Source organism: Mercenaria mercenaria, chromosome 11, assembly GCF_021730395.1.
Source record: "Mercenaria mercenaria strain notata chromosome 11, MADL_Memer_1, whole genome shotgun sequence".
In the NCBI taxonomy this organism is placed as follows: Eukaryota; Metazoa; Mollusca; class Bivalvia; order Venerida; family Veneridae; genus Mercenaria; species Mercenaria mercenaria.
Window position 1 is genome coordinate 48,681,783 of NC_069371.1, and position 21,324 is coordinate 48,703,106.

The 21,324-nt window shown below is 36.7% G+C and overlaps 2 protein-coding genes across 2 annotated transcripts in view; one reads left to right on the forward strand and one right to left on the reverse strand.

Moving 5' to 3' along the window:
• The window catches only part of LOC123532840 (26S proteasome non-ATPase regulatory subunit 11-like), a 286,840-nt gene that overhangs the window by 99,820 nt on the left and 165,696 nt on the right, over positions 1-21,324 (reverse strand). The gene's annotated exons all lie outside the window — the stretch shown is intronic.
• LOC123532779 (cytochrome P450 20A1-like) overlaps positions 1-21,324 on the forward strand; it is a 36,582-nt gene that overhangs the window by 6,012 nt on the left and 9,246 nt on the right. Inside the window, exons 2-8 of the mRNA XM_053517379.1 lie at positions 412-461; positions 3,311-3,480; positions 4,357-4,502; positions 5,123-5,290; positions 7,884-7,953; positions 15,085-15,261; positions 16,247-16,367. Coding sequence (XP_053373354.1) covers positions 412-461; positions 3,311-3,480; positions 4,357-4,502; positions 5,123-5,290; positions 7,884-7,953; positions 15,085-15,261; positions 16,247-16,367 — 902 coding nt within the window. The remainder of the gene's footprint in view (positions 1-411; positions 462-3,310; positions 3,481-4,356; positions 4,503-5,122; positions 5,291-7,883; positions 7,954-15,084; positions 15,262-16,246; positions 16,368-21,324) is intronic.

Genomic DNA, 21,324 nt, shown 5'->3' on the forward strand with positions numbered 1-21,324 from the left:
GGAGAATATTTTTTTCAACTTTTGGACAAAAAGTTGCCAAACTGCATTTTTTATGCTTTAAACATGGTCAGTGATGTTAGAAATCAACTTCCTGGTGCTCTAAAGGCATAACCCCCTTATTTGTATTCATTTTTTGACACAAAAATAATTTCTGAAAAGTCTCCCTTAATAAAAAAAAAATCAAAAAAAAAAATTTTTTCCGACCTACCTACCCTAATTTTTTTTAGCATGTTACCGGAAACAAAGAATTTTTTTTTTAGGCCTAACATTCAGAAATTACAAGCAATGTGCGTTTACTTTCCAGTTCTAAATTGGTTTACAATATGTGTTGTTTTGTTCAATGTCATTGAAGTGTTTCACAAACTTGTATGTTATTATTTATGTGCATTTATTTTTATTCCTCATTTACAGAGTTCCAAGAACCCATCAACAATACCTGGCTTGGATCCTGTTTCTAAAGAGTAGGTATTTCCTTTAATGAAGAAGAAATTTCAATGTATGGATCAGTCAAGTAAAATATTTTTGTTTCTGTACACTATCCAGGCACAAAGGGGCAGCCATGCAGGCTTAATATCTTGTATCAGAATAGGCAACAATTAGTTTATATAATAACAGGTTTTTACAACATGTTTGACATGGTGGAGTAAAATGAAGCCGTTTACTTAAAATCGATAATCATAATACACTTATTAATGTAGACTAGTGTAATAAAGATTAGATGTTGATGTTGTTTTAAGTATAGGAGACGTTGTTCAGTTTGGCTTTATTATAATAGTTAAAGGTGGTCAATCACATTTAAACAACATTTTATGACATTTATTACTTTTTGTATATTCTGGTAGAGAATTATTTAAGGAACAAAAAGACCGATTACATAGAGTTAGATTCCTATTTGAAATGTATATTTTATTATTTTTATAAAATTTTGTAATTACTCCCCTTTAATATGAAAGTATATAAAAAGCTGGGTATTTCTTTTTATTTCGATACAATGTCTAGTTTTACATTTGCATTTGATAGACATATCAACTATTGAACAATCTGAACCAAAATACAAGTTTTAAAGCTGTGTGTAGCTTCTGAATTCATTTATTTCCAATCTATCTTGGTTGCGCAACCAAGATAGGCAAAGGGAGGTAATAATAATTTTCCAAACTTGCGTTTCTAATGAATTCCATCTAAATACATAATTTTTAATGCAAATATTTTACAAATATATTACAATATGTTTAATATTTATACATTCCTTAGGCAAAGTATGTTTATCAAATTTATACTTATGATAAAATAACTCTATCTTGGTTGGGCAACCAGGATAGGAAAATGAAATTTTAAAAATACCTCCAGTGAAAATCTAATTTGTATTAAGTGTTAAGTGAACATAAATGCTGTTTGTTTTCAAAGCTTATAGCAATTAGAGAAACCATTAGCGAACAGCAGAGTAGATGACCCCTGTCGATTTTGGGGTCACTCTGTTAAAGGTCAAGGTATATCTCAATATCTTGAGAACCACTTGACCCAGAATGTTGAAACTTCATAGGATGATTGAACATGCGGAGTAGATGATCCCTATTGATTTTGTGTCAGTCTATTAAAGGTCAAGGTCACAGGGGCCTGGTCATGTAAAATCATTTCTGGAGAATAACTTGAGAACCACCTGACCTAGAATGTTGAAACTTAATAGGATGATTGGACATGCAGAGTAGATGGCCCCTATTTATTTTGAGGTCACTGGATCAAAGGTCAAGGTCACAGGAGCCTGAACAGTGACTTGAGAACCACTAGGCCAATAGTGTTGAAATTTAGCAGGATGACTGGACATGCCAAGTAGATGATCCCTATTGCAGCCAACCATCAGTGTCTCTTTGACATTCGCTCCTGACCCCTATTGACTACTTGCCTATAGGACTTTGCATTGGGGGAGACATGTGCTTGTTTACAAAAGCAATTTCTAATTTTGCTAGATAAAATTTGAAGTGAAGGAGACTGTTAAAATTAAGGACAAGAAAAGACAAACACTTGTAAGATATTATATAATTTCAGATAAGATAAAAAAGAGAACATGACAGTGAATATCTTGTCCTCATATCAAGACTTGTAAACAGTCCCTGGTGTATCCGAGCTAAAACAGAAATACATTACATTATTAATGTGTACTGATATGATACACTAATTCAGTTCAGATACAGCAAAACCACGAACAGTATTTCAGTCTGAGGCTTTAACCCTTACCCTGCTAAATTTCTAAAATGGACTGGTCCATCTTTCAATTTGGACAGTACCATTAACTGTTGAAAGGGGTGCTTACCAAAAAGATAGTGACTGAATGGCGAACAGTGCAGACCATGATTAGGCCCCATGTGGTTCTGGGACGATCTGTGTATGAAAAGAATTGGAACCACTGCCTTACCCTTGCATGATCGTAAGAGGCGACTAAAAAATAAATAGGGTCTTAACACTTGGTTTTGCAGTAACTCTGTGATTCCAGCAGGTATGCAAATTTTGATTCCATATCTCATGTTTTTTTTTAGATGTAAATGAGATGTGAAACCAAAATTTGTAGTCCTGTTTGGTGCCATATAACCTATACTGTGTTGGTGCGCCGTAAAACCCAAATAAAATAAATAAGACCATGATCAGACTGCACGGATGTGCAGGCTGATCTTGGTCTGCACTGGTCGCAAAGGCTGAATCACTTGCCACCAGCAGGCTAAGGGTTAATTAACGTCAGACAGCAGTTTCCTTCTAAGCAGATGATACATCTTAAGATTTATTTCAAGTGTACAAGATTTCATATCTGAAGGAAATTGCTGTTTTTACATTGTCCAGAAAATTGTACATTTATATATAGAGATTGTGACTAACAGGGATGTGTTAAAGATATTTTATGCCCAAATGTCATGTTTGAAAATATGAACAATCTCTAAGTATCACTAAACATAAGATAGATATATGTGTGTGTAAATGTATTTTTGTTAGGTTTAAAGTACTAATTTAAAACCACAGGTACACATATAAGTCAACACAATATGAATAATTATGAAATGCCACTAAATAATTTTTTTGTTCTGTTTTTTTTTTTTTTTTTTTTTTGAAAAAAATGGCTGTTACAAGGGAACATTAAATTCTGATTGCAGCTCTTCATATACTTTCAGTTCATAAATTCAGCCAAGTTGAATATTTTTGAAGAGGATTTTCTAGAATTTTATCAATATTTTATGATGAAATATTTTAACAAAGGATGGGCATAGTATATCTTTAATGTAAATGCATGATGTGTTCTTGTATTCTATCAGTTGCACTTTTACAGAGATGGTAACCTCGGAGACATTGCGAAGGCCGGAAGTCTGCATGAGTTCTTGTTAGATCTTCACAAGCAATTTGGACCAATAGCCTCATTCTGGTGGGGACCACGTTATGTTGTCAGCATTGCTAATGCAGACCTGTTTAAACAGCATCATAATGTATTTGACAGGCCACGTAAGTCTTGTACATTGTTTTGAAAAAACAGAACTTACTTTTAGTATGGTTTTCTTTATGTATTTATACTTGGGGGATGGGGGGAGGTGTATTTTTATGTCAAAAGTGAGAAAGTGTAAAAAAAAAAAGGAGTTCAGTTATATCTGAAAGTGTGATTTTCATTTAGTTTTAGTTGAGTTTAACTTTCAGCCTGCTGGTGGCAAGTGATTCTGCCTTTGTGAGCAGTGCAGACTATGATCAGAATCTGACTGTTCGCTATTCAGTCAGTAATTTTTTTGTGAACACCTCTTCCAATAATAAATGTTGTATTGCTCAGATTGAATGATGGATGTGTCCATAATAGAAATTTGGCAGGATAAGAGTTAATATACTGATATACATTGATTGTGATGAAAACTTGAAACTTACTTGAATAACTCCCAAGTTTGCTGCCTGGAACACCAGTACTGGTGTCGTATGAGGAGGCATGGTCGTAATCCCAGTAGGGCTCAAACCCACGACCTAAAGTTGAGTGGCCAACACCTTAACCACTAAACCACGGCTGCCTAGATATTTTTCACAAGCTGCATATAACTTAAGGTACTAAACAGTTTTTAATGGGGCATTTGTGGCCAAGTAGTTGATGGTGTTGAAAACAAATGACTGTTCCTCAATTTATTGGGTTCGAGCCCTGAATTGTGTCAACTGAGGAAGAAATCCAGTTGTCTGAAGGTTGGTGGATATGCTGGAAAAGGCACCTGGGTGTTTGGGTTTAGGGGAGGTGTGTCTCAATTGCGAGTAAGTTGTTTTATGTAGGATCAAAACTGTGCTGAGGACACTTAAAAGACCCAACAACAGAAACAGTTTTTGCAGATTATGAATTTTATATATTTTCAGCGGAATTATTTGAGTTGTTTGAGCCGCTGATTGGAGCAAAGTGTATCCAGTATGCTAATGGAGAGGATGGTAGAGCACGTCGTAATTTATATGACAAATGTTTAACACATGAAGCAACTCACAAATACTTCATCATATTTCAAGAGGTTGTGAACTTTTTCTTTAAGAGCTTCTGGTGTTAAAAGTATATTTTAGTGGTATTCTGAGAAATTATATACCGTAGGTACACATGTATAATGTGCACCTGTGTAATACGCACCTCTGATTTTAGCCTTGTAAAGTAATTAGGCAAATTCAAACAAATGCCCAAAGCTGTATATTGGATGAATGTTTTATAAAAATATTTGGACCAGATTTGTTTTAACATTTGATTATATGGCATTTTGAAAAGTTACAGGTCTCTTACTTTTCATTACTTTTAGACAAGGTATTTAAGTAGACCTTTTTATGCCCCCGAAAGGAGGCATATTAGTTTTCAACTGTCCGTCCGTTCTTTAGTTCATTCGTTCGTACGTCACAATGTTAACTTTTTGCATGAAGGCACTTTACTCGCGAACCACTGCACCCAGGACCTTCAAACTTCACATGCTGATAGTACTTACTGAGTACACGACCCCTACTGACTTTGGGGTCACCAGGTCAAAGGTCAAGGCGCTGCGGGGGCATTTGTCACCATTAGTGACAGCTCTTGTTATTACCTGGTAATGCTTTATACTACTATGTTTAATGAATGTGCTACATGCTAATGCTACTGTGATTTTTCTAGATTGCAGATGAGTTGGCCAAGAAATGGGAGACGATGTTGAATGATGAACATATTGCCCTTACACAGTACATGTATGCTTTTGCATTGAAAGCAGTATTAGCATCACTGTATGGAGAGAAAATGAAAGATGACAAAGCAGTTCTAGAATTCAGGAGCACATATGATGTGGTCAGTTCTTTATTAAGTCTCCCACACCACTGTGTGGTGGGAGACATATTTATTTACTCCTGTCTGTCTGTCTGTTGCAAATCTTGTCGGCACTCCAAGCCAAACATTTCTCATCCGATCTTCACCAAACTTGAACAAAATGTGTTTGCCAATAAGTCCTCGGCCAAGTTAGATAATTAGCCATATCAGCCCAGGCACTTCAGAATTATGGCCCTTGAATTACCGATAGGCCACTTACTCCAAACACTTACTCCAAAACTATCAAAGGTATATTTTCTGTGAGTAAACAGTATATAAAGACAGACTTACTACTCAGATTATTACGCAGTTCTGGGAGACATGCACTTTTGTCCAAAGTACCTCTAGTTAGTCACTTACCAGTGTTTCAGAGGAGGGGAAATACGGTTTTCACACATGCCACTTAATCTGTCTGTTTGTTAACCAGGTTTTCAACGAAAACCTGAGTTATTAGATTGGGGTATGTCGTTGGTCGGGCGGGCGGGCGGCGGCGTCAAACTGGTGTTTCCGGTCAATAACTTTTGTTTCAGTAAAGATATTTGAATTAAACTTGGTATGTATGTAGCTTATATCAAGACAAAGGCTGGGATTGATTTTGGGGTGTCCGGGGTCAAGGTCAAGGTCACTTTTACTTAAAATAGAAAAAGGGTTTCCAGTCAATAACTTAACTTAGGAATGAGCTATCATGATGAAACTTTGTGTATAGAAAACTTATATAAAGTTGTAGCTTGGGATTGATTTTAGGGTTTCTGGGATCAAGGTCAAGGTCATTATTACTAAAAATAGAAAAACAGTTTTCGGTGAATAACTTCAGTTAGGAATGAGCTATTATGATGAAACTTAGTGTACATTATGCTTATCTGAAGATATATGTATGTAGCTTATATCAAGACAAAGGCTGGGATTGACTTTGGGGTTTCTGGGGTCAAGGTCACTGTTACTAAAAAAAGAAAAACGGTTTCCTGTCAATAACTTAACTTAGGAATGCATGATGAAACTTGGTGTAAAGAAAGCTTATATAAAGTTGTAGCTTGGGATTGATTTTGGGATTTCTTGGATCAAGGTCAAGGTCATTGTTGTTTATTCTTATGAAAAGTGTTGAAAACCTGGTTTCATGGCATTGCCGCGTTTCTTGTTTAATAATGCTTTGGTTCATGCAAGGATGGCAGTATGGAGAGCATGCACATCCTTAATTTTGCTTGTTACTTGGAAATAGCTAAAATGGATTGGCGTTAAGTAGTGAAAAACAATGACAAAACATGGATCTTGCAATAGATTAATGGAAATCACTTTGTGTCATTTACTGTGAAATCATTAATATTCGTGGGGGACTAATTTTCGTGGAGTTTGTGGTTGAGTCAATCCACAAAATGTGATCCCAACAAACAAGTAAAATACCCATTAATTTTATGTTCAAAAGTTGAAATCCACTAATTCATATCCCCAATATTGCCGTTTTGTCCAAAACCACAAAATTTCATGCCCACGAAATTAAATGATTTCACAGTATCTGTACATAACGGGATATTACTTCTGTCACTGGTAACAAAGTCATCAAACATTGTTTAGATATGAATCACTATCAGACGGTACCTCTTTATCTCAACTTGACAACTGATTCACACCATCAGTTGTGAATATTTGCTAGCCTGTAAGACAAAGTTTATGTCCTTAAAAGTTAGACCTGTGTTTGCCTTGTTTAACAAGTGTGTCTGTGTCATTGATCTAAAGTGTATATAAAAAGAAAATGCAAAATGCTGCCAGTTTTTATGTACTGGTAATTAATGGAACCAGTCTTATAGAAGGATCATCTTATGAACAGATAAAAATGGTATACATAATATATGAAATATTTGTGTATGCAATTAAATTTCACCTCAGTGTACCATGACATTCTTAGCTTGACAGTACAAAGTATATGGAGAGTTATTTTGCTTGCCCTAGCACTCCATATACCTGGTGCATTACTTTTGCAGATAATTTCCATGAATTATGTCTTTTCTTGTACTTATTTAATGTTTTGATACTCTTCTCTATCCCAAAAAACCGCCTCGGTAGCTTAGTGGTAGAGCATCCGCTTCGAGTGCGGGAGGTCGTGGGTTCCATCCCCGGCCGCGTCATACCAAAGACGTAAAAAATGGTACTAGCAGCTTCCGCGCTTGGCGCTCAGCATTAAGGGGATAGTGCTAGGACTGGTCAGCCCGGTGTCAGTATAATGTGACTGGGTGGGGTATCATGCCACGTGTCTACGGCGTGATATTCCAGTGAGGCAGCACTATAAAGTTGGGCATTGTGCTCACTGCTACAAGTAGACACCGTCGTTTATATGACTGAAAAATTGTTGAAAAAGACGTTAAACCCGAGCACACACACATAATTATCCCTGTTACTACTAAATACAATTGACACAGACTTAAGCTATTGTCCAATATCTTCATCCACATTGGAGTAATTAAACTCTTCAGTGACGACTCCAGCTTCCTCACATGTACCAAGTTTCACTATCCAGAATCAAAATAGTCAAGTGCACTTTCTCCTGTGACAGCTCTTGTTGCAAGAAATACTTTCTTTTCAGGTATGGGCAGAATTAGAGCACAGACTGACAGAGCCTCCTAGTGAAACAAGAAATAAGATTATTGCTGATGGTAAGAACAAGTGGAACATTTTATAATGATTGTAGAAAATGTTTACTTCTAGCCTTGGAGACCTGCCCACTTAGCTCAATAGGTACAGCGCAGATCTACAGATCTCAGGGTTGTGAGTTCGATCCTCGTGCGGGGCATATGATTTGATAGAAGACGTTGTGTCTGAAATCATTCGTTCTCCACCTCTGAATCATGTGGGAAAGTTTACAGTTACTTACAGAACAGGTTTGCACTGGTACAGAATCCAGGAACACTGGTTAGGTTAACTGCCCACTGTTACATAACTGAAATACCGGTACTGCTGAAAAATGGGGTAAAACCTAAAACAAACTAACAAAACCACTGACCATGGTAAATTGATAACTTGTGTGGGGGAAGTCAAAAACAAGAACTGTCACCATAAAGAGCTTTCCGAAAAAAAATTCTAACATAGAAGTTAGAGTCTTAAAAATTGTGAAATCTTTAAATTAAATATTCATCAGGAAGTAATTCTTGTTGAATTCTTGTGAAATATTAAAAATACACGCAAAAAAACATGTAAAATTCCCATTTTATCTACAAAAGTCTAAATCCACAAATTATATCTGCTTGAAATGGTTTAACACCATTTTTCAACAGTATTTCAGTTTGTAACAGCGAGCAAACTAACCTGTGATCCAGGATTCTGTACCAGTACAAACCTGTTCTCTGCAAATAACTGCCAACTTCTCCACATGAATCAGAGGAAGAATGATTTCAGACATAATGTTCTTTATCAAATTGTCACAGAGAACATACCCCTTGCTCGAGGATCAAACTCACGGCTGCAATCCGTAGATCTGGGCTCTCTCTATTCAGCTTGGTGGGTAGAGTTTTTGTAATCGCTCGATGTCCGGCATCTGTCGTCTGTCTGTCTGTCAACATTTGGCTTGTGTATGCGATAGAGGCCGTATTTTTCAGCTGTTCTTCATGAAATTTTGTCAGAATGATAACCTTGATGAAATCTAGGCCAAGTTCGAAAATGAGTTGTCTGGGGTCAAAAACTAGGTTACTAGGTCAAATCAAAGAAAAACCTTGTGTATGTGATAGAGGCTGTATTTTTCAATTGATCTTCATGAAATTTGGTTGGAATGGTTGCCTTGATGAAATTTAGGCCAAGTTCGAAAATGAGTCATCTGGGGTCAAAAACTAGGTCACTAGGTGAAATCAAAGAAAAACCTTGTGTATGCGATAGAGGCTGTATTTTTATGCCCCCGAAGGGAGGCATATAGTTTTTGAACCGTCAGTCGGTCTGTCAGTCTGTCGGTCTGTCCGCAATTTTCGTGTCCGGTCCATATCTTTGTCATCGATGGATGGATTTTCAAATAACTTGGCATGAATGTGCACCACAGTAAGACGACGTGTTGCGCGTAAGACCCAGGTCCGTAGCTCAAAGGTCAAGGTCACACTTAGACGTTAAAGGTCATTCTTCATGATTTGCATTCATGTCCGGTCCATATCTTTGTCATCCATGGATGGATTTTCAAATAACTTGGCATGAATGTGTACCACAGTAAGACGACATGTCCTGCGCAAGACCCAGGTCCGTAGCTCAAAGGTCAAGGTCACACTTAGACGTTAAAGGTCATTTTTCATGATAGTGCATTCGTTTCCGGTCCATATCTTTGTCATCCATGGATGGATTTTTAAATAACTTGGCATGAATGTGTACCACAGTAAAACGACGTGTTGCGCGCAAGACCCAGGTCCGTAGCTCAAAGGTCAAGGTCACACTTAGACGTTAAAGGTCATATTTCATGATAGTGCATTGATGGGCGTGTCCGGTCCATATCTTTGTCATTCATGCATGGATTTTAAAATTATTGGGCATGAATGTGTACCACAGTAAGACGACGTGTCGCGTGCAAGTCCCAGGTCCGTAGGTCAAAGGTCCTAAATTGTAACTTTGGCCATAACTATTCATTCAAAGTGCCATCGGGTGCATGTGTCATCCTATGGAGACAGCTCTTGTTCAATTTATTTTCATGAAATTTAGTCAGAATGATTATCTTGATGAAATCTAGGTCGAGTTTGAATATAGGTCATCAGGGGTCAAAAAGTAGGTCACTAGGTCAAATCAAATAAAAACCTTGTGTATGCGATAGAAGCTGTATTTTTAGCTCACCTGTCACATAGTGACAAGGTGAGCTTTTGTGATCACCCTTCGTCCATCGTCAGTCCGTGCGTGCATCAACAATTTCTTGTCTGCACAATAGTGGTTTCATTTTTATACGCCCGTTTGAAAAACGGGACGTATTATGGGAACACCCCTGGCGGGCGGGTGGCGTCCACAGACCTTGTCCGGAGCATATCTTCTACATGCATGGAGGGATTTTGAGTTGTTCACCATTATGAGATGGAGTGTCATGCGCAAGAACCAGGTCCCTAGGTCTAAGGTCAAGGTCACACTTAGAGGTCAAAGGATACAAGAATGAAAACTTTGTCCGGAGCATTTCTTCTTCATGCATAGAGGGATTTTGATGTAACTTGGCACAAAAGTTCACCACCATGAGGCAGAGTGTCATGCGCAAGAACCAGCTCCCTAGGTCTAAGGTCAAGGTCACACTTAGAGATCAAAGGATACAAGAATGAAAACCTTGTCCGGAGCATTTCTTCTTCATGCATAGAGGGATTTTGATATAACTTGGCACAAATGTTCACCACCACAAGACAAAGTGTCATGCGCAAGAACCAGCTCCCTAGGTCTAAGGTCAAGGTCACACTTAGAGGCCAAAGGTCAGATACAAGAATGACTTTGTCCGAAGCATTTCTTCTTCATGCATGGAGGGATTTTGATGTAACTTGGCACAATTATATACCATCATGAGAGGAAGTGTCATGCACAGTTCCTTTCTTTAGAATTACTTCCCGTTGTTGTTACTATAAATAGTTTATATTGTAACTTCTTCATTACTAGTCTTGGGGAAAAATCGAGACCACTTTTCTGTAGTACAACATGCATGCTACATCCAATTTTGATGTGTATTTTGACCAATCTCTACCTGGTAAAGATTTTTTTGTGGACTTACAATTTTTTGGGGATTTTTTTTTTTTTAAGATTAACTTCCCTTAGTTGTTATTATAAATAACTTATATTTTAATTTTTTTTATAATTGACCATAGGGAAAATCCAAGACCACTTTTCTGTGGTACAACATAGATGTTACTTTCAAATTTTAGGTTATTTTAAGGTCTCTCTACCTGGTAAGGAATTTTTTTTTGTGAACTTAGGAAAACAAAAGACTTACAATGATTACTAAACAACCACAAAATTAAAATTCATTTGCAATACAGGAGCTAGAGTAAAGAAATTTGCTGTGACGGGCGTATATTGTGACATTCTGGCACTCTAGTTGATTTTATTTTAACCAAACTTGCACACAACTTGTATCACCATAAGATCTCAGTTCCTTTCTTGAACTGGCCAGATCCCATTATAGGTTCCAGAGTTATGGCCCCTGAAAGGGCCAAAATTAGCTGTTTTGAGCTTGTCTGCACAATAGCAGCTTTATTTATGATTTGATTTTTAACAAACTTGCACACAACTTGTATCACCATAAGATCTTGGTTCCTTTCTGGAACTGGCAAGATTCCATTATGGGTTCCAGAGTTATGGCCCCTGAAAGGACCAAAATTGGTTATTTTGACCTTGTCTGCACAATAGCAGCTTCATTTATGATTTGATTTTAACCAAACTTGCATACAACTTGTATCACCACAAGATCTTGGTTCCTTTCTTGAACTGACCAGATTCCTTCATGGGTTCCAGAGTTATGGCCCCTTAAAGGTCCAAAATTGGCTTTTTTGGCTTTTGCAGCCATATAGAGATTTCATTTATGGTTTTATTTGATACAAACTTCCAAAATATCTTCAACAACAATAAATCTTTGATTCCATGACAAATCAGATCCAATCGTAGGTTCCAGAGTTATTTTATATCTGATTACCTCCCCTGATTGTAATAAATATGGATTTATATCAGTAAATACTTACAGGACTTATTTGAAATTTCATTATTGTTATTAGTTGGACTGAGACAATCAGGGTAGATAACTATGTACTGATTTTATTTCAAATTACCTCCCTTTATTTCAAATTAAAATGGGTATATCTCCGTAACTAATGAAGATACTGATCTGAAATTTCATTTATGTCAACAGATTTATTTGGCAGATCCTTCTTTTGTTCACTTATAATATTTTTTTTTTAATTACTTCACATTTACGTTACTATAAATAGCTTATTTTAGTAACTTTTTTATTATTGGCCGTAGGGAAAAACCGAGACCACTTTTCTGTGGTACAACATGGATTGTACCTCCAATTTTAAGGTATATTTTGACATAATCTATACCTTGTAAGAATTTTTTTTCTTTTTGGTTAAATTTCTTCCCTTTGTTGTTCCTGTCCTTTGGATTTAGATATTTTTTCTGAGGACCTTCTTGTCCTCAAGTGCAATGATAACAGGTGAGCGATATAGGGCCATCATGGCCCTCTTGTTAATTGATCTTTATGAAATTTGGTCGGAATGATTGCCTTGATAAAATCTAGGTCAAGTTCGAATACTGTATTTTGGTGTGTATAGGTCGCACTTTTTCTACCCATTTTGCTGCCTGAAAAAGTTCCTGCGACCTATACGACAGAACATTGCCAGCAGTTTTTTTTTCGGGCCAATTTTCTGACCGTAGCTCTCGCAAAATTACGTGCATCTGTTACGAACGAACAAAATGGATAAAAAATATCAATATCGGTGGCTTTTCAACCAATAGCGGTTACTTTTAATAAAATATATCGTAAATAACCCATACAAACTATTAAAATTATGAATGACTTTAATTCAAAGATGTTTTTGCAGTCTGAATTACGTTTGTTTCTACTTTCATTTTACTGGACGCCATTGACATGTACTCCGGGTTGGATAAAATCCGGACAGATTCGTCCTCCATTCCAAACATTGTTTATACTAATTCTTAGCGTATTAAAAAACTTTTTAAATAAAAGAAATAAATCCAAACAGAGATATTTTGTTAATCTTTTTACTCAGAATCAAAAGAACGCGGTTAATTACATGACACGGAAAGGTGTTATAATTGCTGTGCAAACAATTCACACTTAAACTTGCATGATAACAGAACGCAAACGCAAACCGTCTGCTGCCAATTAGTGTAAAAAAGCCGCTTTTCTTTGATGTAGTCTGTTACCGATACTACTGTTGGTACGAAACGGTTGGGAACGAAAATAACACTGTCCGATTTCCACCAATCAGGTTCTGATAATAATTCAGTCCGCGGCATCAATATGGCCGCCACCATAACTTTTTGACTGTGACTCAATGCAGACTTGGAGCGCCGGTATAAATTACAGACTCCGGTACATACCGGATTAACTAAATTTGAACGAAAATATCTTAAATGTATATATTTTGTAACCATGGTGATACTAACCCTAACCTTTAGTCAGTATTTTATGCATATTGTACACTAAATGCATGCGGACATGCAAAAATATGCATATTTTAGCCGTGCGCTACAATTGATAATCACTTTCGGGCATGCGCAGAAGATCGCTCCAAGTCTGCAATGAGTTACATCGTAACTTTTTTTGCCTGTAAATATTAAATATTGCTGGGGAAAAAATCCGAAATTTAACTGTGACTAATACGCTAGAAGTTAAATTTTCCAACCATTTCCAGAGCAAAAATTAGATGCGGACTATACATTACCGCGACCTATACACACCAAAATATGGTATGGGTCATCTAGGGTCAAAAACTAGGTCACTAGGTCATTTCTAAGAAAATACTTTCTAGCTCATCTGATTTTTTTTTTTAAAAATGATGAGTTATTGTCATCACTTGATCGGCGTCGGTGTTGCCTGGTTAAGTTTTATGTTTAGGTCAGCTTTTCTCCTAAACTATCAAAGCTATTGCTTTGAAACTTGCAACACTTGTTCACCATCATAAGCTGACCCTGTACAGCAAGAAAAATAACCCCATCCTGCTTTTTTGCAAGATTTATGGCTCCTTTTGTACTTAGAAAATATCAGATTTCTTGATTAAGTTTTATGTTTTGGTAAACTTTTCTCCTAAACTATCAAAGCTATTGCTTTGAAACTTACAACACTTGTTCACCATCATAAGCTGACCCTGTACATCAAGAAACGTAACTCCATCCTGCTTTTTGCAAAAATTTTTGCCCCTTTTGGACTTAGAAAATCAGTTTTCTTGGTTAAGTTTTATGTTTAGGTCAGCTTTTCTCCTAAACTAGCAAAGTTGTTGCTTTAAAACTTGCAACAGTTTTTCACCATCATAAGCGGACGCTGTACAACAAGTAACATAACTCTATCCTGCTTTTTGCAAGATTTATGGCCCCTAGAAAGTATCAGATTTCTTGATTAAGTTTTATGTTTAGGTCAACTTTTTCTCTTAAACTATCAAAGCTATTGTTTTGAAACTTGCAACACTTGTTCACCATCATAAGCTGACCCTGTACTTCAAGAAACATAATTCCATCCTGCTTTTTGCAGTAATTATTGCCCCTTTTGGACTTAGAAACTCAGTTTTCTTGGTTGAGTATTACGTTTTAAGTCAGCTTTTCTCATAAACTATTAAAGCTATTGCTTTAAAACTTGCAACAGTTTTTCACCATCATAAGCGGACACTGTACATCAAGAAACATAACTCTATCCTGCTTTTTGCAAAAATGATGGCCATTTTTAGACTTAGAAAATCATGGGTAGGACAATATTTCTATTATACAAAAAAATCAGATGAGCGTCAGCACCCGCCAGGCAGTGCACTTGTTTAAACTCAAGAGACCACATTTTTGGTCCAGTCTTAATGAAAATTGGCCAGAATATTTTTTTCCTTGAAATCACTAGGTCAAACATGTTTACACTGTTATGGTGTGTTTCTCAGGTGAGCGACCTAGGGCCATCTTGGCTCTCTTGTTTACCTTAACCATCATCCTACACCAAAGGGTCTAAAACTTTTCAAAAACTATTGTTTAAAAAAAATCAGGAAGCTTGTCATTTATTTTCCTTAATCAAAAATACACTGTCTTTGGGTTAAAGAAAGTCTTAATGCAGTGCTATATATAAGTATCTTCACTTGCAGGTAAGAAGAAACTTGCAGCTGTTGCTAACCGTATGGTACAACACCGGAAGGATGACCCTCCTCAACATGGGGAGGAATTATTACTAGATTTAATGCTGGACTACACAGACGATAAAGAATTACAAAATGCTGATGCATTAGCTTACGTCATTGGAGGATTCCATACCACAGGAAATTGTAAGAATTATTGATCTTGTGTTTTAAATCGATAAAGATAAATACACAATGTATGTGAAGTATCAGAGAATAGGTAGAGCGATTGGATTCCCATGCCTCAATGTCTCCAACTTTGGTTAAGGTTTTGTATGTAAGCTGTTATCTCAGTAACCTCTTGTGGGAATGGATTGAAACTTCACAAACTTATTTACTGTGATGAACTGACTTGCTCTGCACAGGCTCCATAAGTCTGTTTTGATTCTTTACAAAATTATTCCCCTTTTTCCACTTAGCAATTTTTGGTTAAATTTTTGTTAACGTAAGCTTGTATGATCGCTATCCACTTTTAGGAATGGGTTGAAACTTCACACACTTGTTCACTTTGCTGATCTGACATGCAGTGCACAGGTTCCATAACTTTACATAGCATTTTTACAAATTTATCCCTCTTTTTCAACTTAACAAGTTTGGTTAATTCTTTGTATATGAGCTGGTATGGGAGTGGATTGAAACTTAAAATCACACGCTTGTCCACTGTGATGAACTGACTTGCATTGTACATGTTCCCTTATTCTGTTTTGCATTTTATAAAAATTATGCCCCTTTTTCAACTTTATATTCATTCAGTTGACAAGGCTATTGAATATAGTCAAGTGTTGCAATCCTCCGACAGCTAAATCTTGTACATAGGTAGAAATTAATTTGGAAAATATGGACATCATTTTATTTTGTCCCGCTGTATACATGTAAGTTTGTCTGTATGTCCTGCCATCAGTCAGCCCCCCAAAAAATGCAATAACTTTAGAACTACAAGCAATTTCTCACAAAAACTGATAAATATATAGAAGTCAAATGGAGAGTATTAAGTTACAGTGGCTGTGGTAACAAAATGTTTTACAGATTTTTATCATGATAACAATTATCGTCCAAACCTCCCACAGAGACTTTTATTGCTTGGCAGCAGTGTTTTTATAGTGGTGTAAAATTTGTCACTAATTTGTTTCAGTGTTGTCCTGGGCAATATATTTCCTTGCTACTCATCCTGATTGTCAAAACAAGGTTGTTGATGAGATCAAGAAAGTTCTTGGAGATGATGAGGTTGATCACACAAGTATTGGAGATTTAGAGTAAGTATACATGAATTTTTAAACAGGAAAATTGAAATGGGTGGTCTCCTGATGAACACGCTTTGTCTGGAGGCCTTGTTATGTTCTTGTTTATTATACCCCCAGATACAAAGTATATTGGAGCTATATAGGACTGGGACGATTACTCGGTTAATCGGGTCCGATTCGATTTCTAGGTGAAACCGATTTCAATTTTGCAAAACCGGTAATCGCTCTCAATCAATAAACACCCTACAATGACCAATGAAATTATAATACTTTATACATTTCTTTGACCAGCACATAGATGTGCGGTATATTTCCGCTTAAACACATCAACATAATCAATAGTCTCAGGTTTGCCTGAGGTGACATTTGAAATAAAATACACCAAAATATGACTTATTATCATACTGCTTGCGTGAGTGTCAAATGAAGTCAGCTGGAAGTACCTCGATACTGTCATCATGAAAAAAACAGCATTTTCAATATGGCGGCCGATTAACCGGTTTGATTCATTTTCATGCAAACGATTAACCGGTTTCAAAATTTTGAAATCGTCCAAGTCCTAGAGCTATATTGTTTATTTTATTTATTTATTTGGGTTTTACGGCGCACCAACACAGTATAGGTTATATGGTGCCAAACCGGACTACAAATTTTGGTTCCACATCTCATATACCACGGCTACTAAACGCTAGCGCCACCACCAAATTGTGGTGATAATGAAAAGAGCTATCGACATTTCCGTGGTGCAGCTATTGCCCGTTTCTGCTTGTAAACACGTGAGTAAAATGTATATTTTATCTTATATTTTTATTGATAGAACTTTTTTCGAAAATCGGAGAATGTAGTTCCGTGTAACAACACTTTAACTACAGGTTGGCTGTAATTTCATTAAAATAATATGCAAATTGTGGTGTCAGGAGCTTTTCTCCCGAATCTGACAGTGGAACATTTTCATATCGGCCAGTATTCGAACACCATTCCGATGAATAGGCACACTGTTAGAACATTCCTGTGCATGCATATTGTGTAGAAATGATAAACAATTAAAACGCACACACACACACCATGAATAATAGAATCTCGGGTTAGAAGAAATTTACCAGGATTTTTAAAAGTGGTGGCGCTATAACTCTAGTGATGGCGCTATACAGTAATGGTGGCGCTGTTAAGGCATTCAATAATACGAACTGCTGACGCATTCGGAACAAAACAAACACTAATATTTTCTAATTGATAATTTTCCTGCAAGGAATTATGTTATTAAAGAAGAAAAACACGATTATAGTTTATTTACCTTTATGAAACATTCCATAATGTTATACATGTAGATAATTTTGCGATCATGTAGAGGTTGCTACATGTATTTTTTTTTGAGTAACGTATTTTTGGTATAGTGTGGGATAGGCTGGTAACATCGATTATTGTAGAAATTTCCGTGGCTTGCAGACAGACATTTTCATATATTAAAATTGAATATATTAGCCACTAATCATATACAACAGCGCCACCACTACTGTATAGCGCTATCACTTGAGTGATAGCGCCATCACTTTAAAAAATAGTCGTGTTTTAACTTTTTACTGTGTTTTTCGTAATTCTTTGGTGTATAGGAATACGTGTAATTCATTTCTACACCATTTGCATGCGCAGGTATGTTCTTTCACTGTGTCCATTCCTCGGAATGGTGTTCGAATACTGGCCGATATGAAAATATGCCACTGTCAGATTCGGGAGAAAAGCTCCTGGTACCACAATTTGCATAATATTTTAATGAAATTACCGTCAACCTGTAGTAAAAGTTTCCTTACACGGAACTACATTCTCCGATTTTCGAAAAAAGTTCTATCAATAAAAATACAAGATAAAAAATAAATTTTACTCATATGTTTACAAGTAGAAACGGGCGATAGCTGCACCACGGAAATGTCGATAGCACTTTTCCTTATCACCACAATTTGGTGGTGGCGCTAGCGTTTAGTAGCCGTGTATACATCGAAATAAAAACATGAGGTATGTAATCAAAATTTGCATACCTGCTGGAATCCCAGAGTTACTGCAAAACCAAGTGTTAAGACCCTATTACTCTTACGATCATGCAAGGGTAAGGCAGTGGTTCCAATTCTTTTCATACATAAATCATCCCAGAACCACATGGGGCTGGAGCTATATTGGGACTATTTGTATAAAACTGGCATCAGTTATTAAACTCATTAAGACAACATGCATAAAACACAACCAAGGTCACTAGGTACAAGGTCGAGGTCACACTTGAAGGTCAAAAGTCAAATAGTGTAACTTTGTGTCAGTCAGTATCTTGTTATCTGTTCTGAAAATTTTCATTAAATGAGCCGTGCCATGGGAAGACCAACATAGTGGCATTGCGACCAGCATGGATGAGCATCCGCGCAGTCTAGTCAGGATCCATGCTGTTGGCTAGCAGTTTCTCTAATTGCTATAGGCTTTGAAAGCGAACAGCTTGGATCCTGACCAGACTGCGCGAATGCGCAGGCTGGTCTGGATCCATGCTGGTCGCAAAGCCACTATGTTGGTTTTCTCATGGCACGGCTCAAATCATCTATTTAAACATGGAACAATGCATTGAAAAACTTGTGATGCACCATACTATGAAATCATCCAACAAAACATGATACCATGCAGCTCAATGTGAAGCCGTTTAACACAACATGAGTACGTGCAGTGTAAAATGAAATGATTTATTACAACTTGAAGCTGTCTAATGCATATTGAAATCACTTTGTGTAATTAAGAGCTATGTATATAAACTTGATGCCACGCAGTCCAATGTGAAGACGTTTAACGCAATATGAGTTTGTGCAGTGTAAAATGCAACGATTCATTAAAGCTTGGCGCCGTCTAATACATACTGAAACCGTGTTGTGTGATTTGGAGCGGCGTATCAAAATTTGATGCCATGCAGCCAAATGTGAAGCCGTTTAACGAAACACAAGTACGTGCATTGTAAAAGGTTAATAACACTATCAGTTCATAAGTTTGACCTGTTATAAATATAGATTCTGGATCAGTTTTATATAAAAATATCTTAAAATTTATCCTAAAACCGACCTTGTAAAATTCTAACATTTAATTTTACGTAGTTCCTGCGATATATTTGAATATTAAAAGGGACCTTATTTTCGAGAAACATCTTTCTTCTTATTTTAAGCTTCGTCAGAAGTATGCTTCGTGAAACAGATTCAGTAATTGAAATAATAATGACAAAGTTAACAAACACTAAACATCTCCCGAGTTAATTATCAATCATATAAAATAAATGTGAACATGTTTATGTTTTTAGACAGTATGTCAAAATTACATGTACTTCACTGCAGGGCTGGATCCAGAAATGTTTTGACTGGGGGATGGGGGGCACCAGTCTTGAACGAAGACGCCACTGCCGAGGCGCATAGCAAGGTATTGGAGGGGTTGCCTTTGCCCATGTTAGGGGATTCAGGTGGTCTTCCCCTAGATTTTTTTTTAAATATAGGTATGAAATGGTATCCTCAGGTGCACTTATTGTTGTGTGTACTCCTCTCATATAGTGGGGTCAGGGGTCTCCCCCTGAAAATTTTTGAAATACAGGCATGAAATGGTGGCCTCTGGTGCATTTTTAGGTCAAGATTTTGAGGTATTGTAGGGGTACGTTATTCCCCTCGTGATTGGGTGGTCAGGGGTCTCTCCCCCTGGAAAATTATGAAATACAGGTAAGAAATGGTGGCCTCTTACGCGTTTCTGGGTCTAAATTTTGAGAAAAAAATATTCCTTTGCCAAAATAATAGGGTAAATCTTTGATAAGTATAGGTCACTTCTCAGCCAACTGGGTGGTGGGGGGGGGAGTGGGCACGGGCCCCCTCGTCCCGTCCCTGGACCCGGGCCTGCACTGTACAATATTTTGTCCATTTTTGTTTGTTTGTTTTTTCAGGGAGGGAAGATCTTACGCCATTTCTAAACAGTATTTCATTCAAGTCCTGGATTTCATACAAGTATTAATTGCCGTTTCTAAACAGTATTTCATTTAAGTCCTGCATTTCATACAAGAATTAAGCTTTATCTCCACAAGTATCTGTTACGCTCGTTCGGTTCACAATTCCCCTTACAGGTCGTATGAAATCCAGGAAACTGACTGTCCAACTTAAATGAAATATGTTTAAAAATGGCATAATATCTTCCGCCTCCCTCCCACACCCCCCGAAAAAAAACAACATTGCACTGTACATTGAAGTATATTATGTAGTTTTGACATACTGTCTAAAAATATAAACATGTTAACATTTATTTTATATGATCGATAATTAACTCAGGAGATTTTTAGTGTTTGTTAATTCTGTCATTATTATTTCTATTATTGAGTCTGTTTCACGAAGCATACTTCTGACAAAGCTTAAACTAAGAAGAAAGATGTTTCTCGAAAATAAGGTCCCTTTTAATATTCAGATAAATCGCAGGAACTGTGTAAAATTAAATGTTAGAATTTTACCACAAGGTCGGTTTTAGGACAAATTTTAAGATATTTTTATATAAAACTGATCCAGAATCTATATTTATAACAGGTCAAACTTACGAACTGATAGTCTTATTAACCTTTTTCAATGTACGTACTCGTGTTTTGTTAAATGGCTTCACATTTGGCTACATGGCATCAAAGTTTGATACACCGCTCCAAATCACACAACATGGTTTCAGTATGTATTAGACGGCGCCAAACTTTAATGTATCGTTTCATTTTACACTGCACAAACTCGTGTTGCGTTAAACGTCTTCACATTGGACTGCATGGCATCAAGTTTTTATACACTGCTCTTAATTACACAAAGCGGTTTCAGTATGCATTAGATGGCATCAAATTGTAATAAATCATTCCATTTTACACTGCACGTACTCATGTTCTGTTAAACGGCTTCACATTGAGCTGCATGGTATCATGTTTTGTTGGATGATTTCATAGTACGAT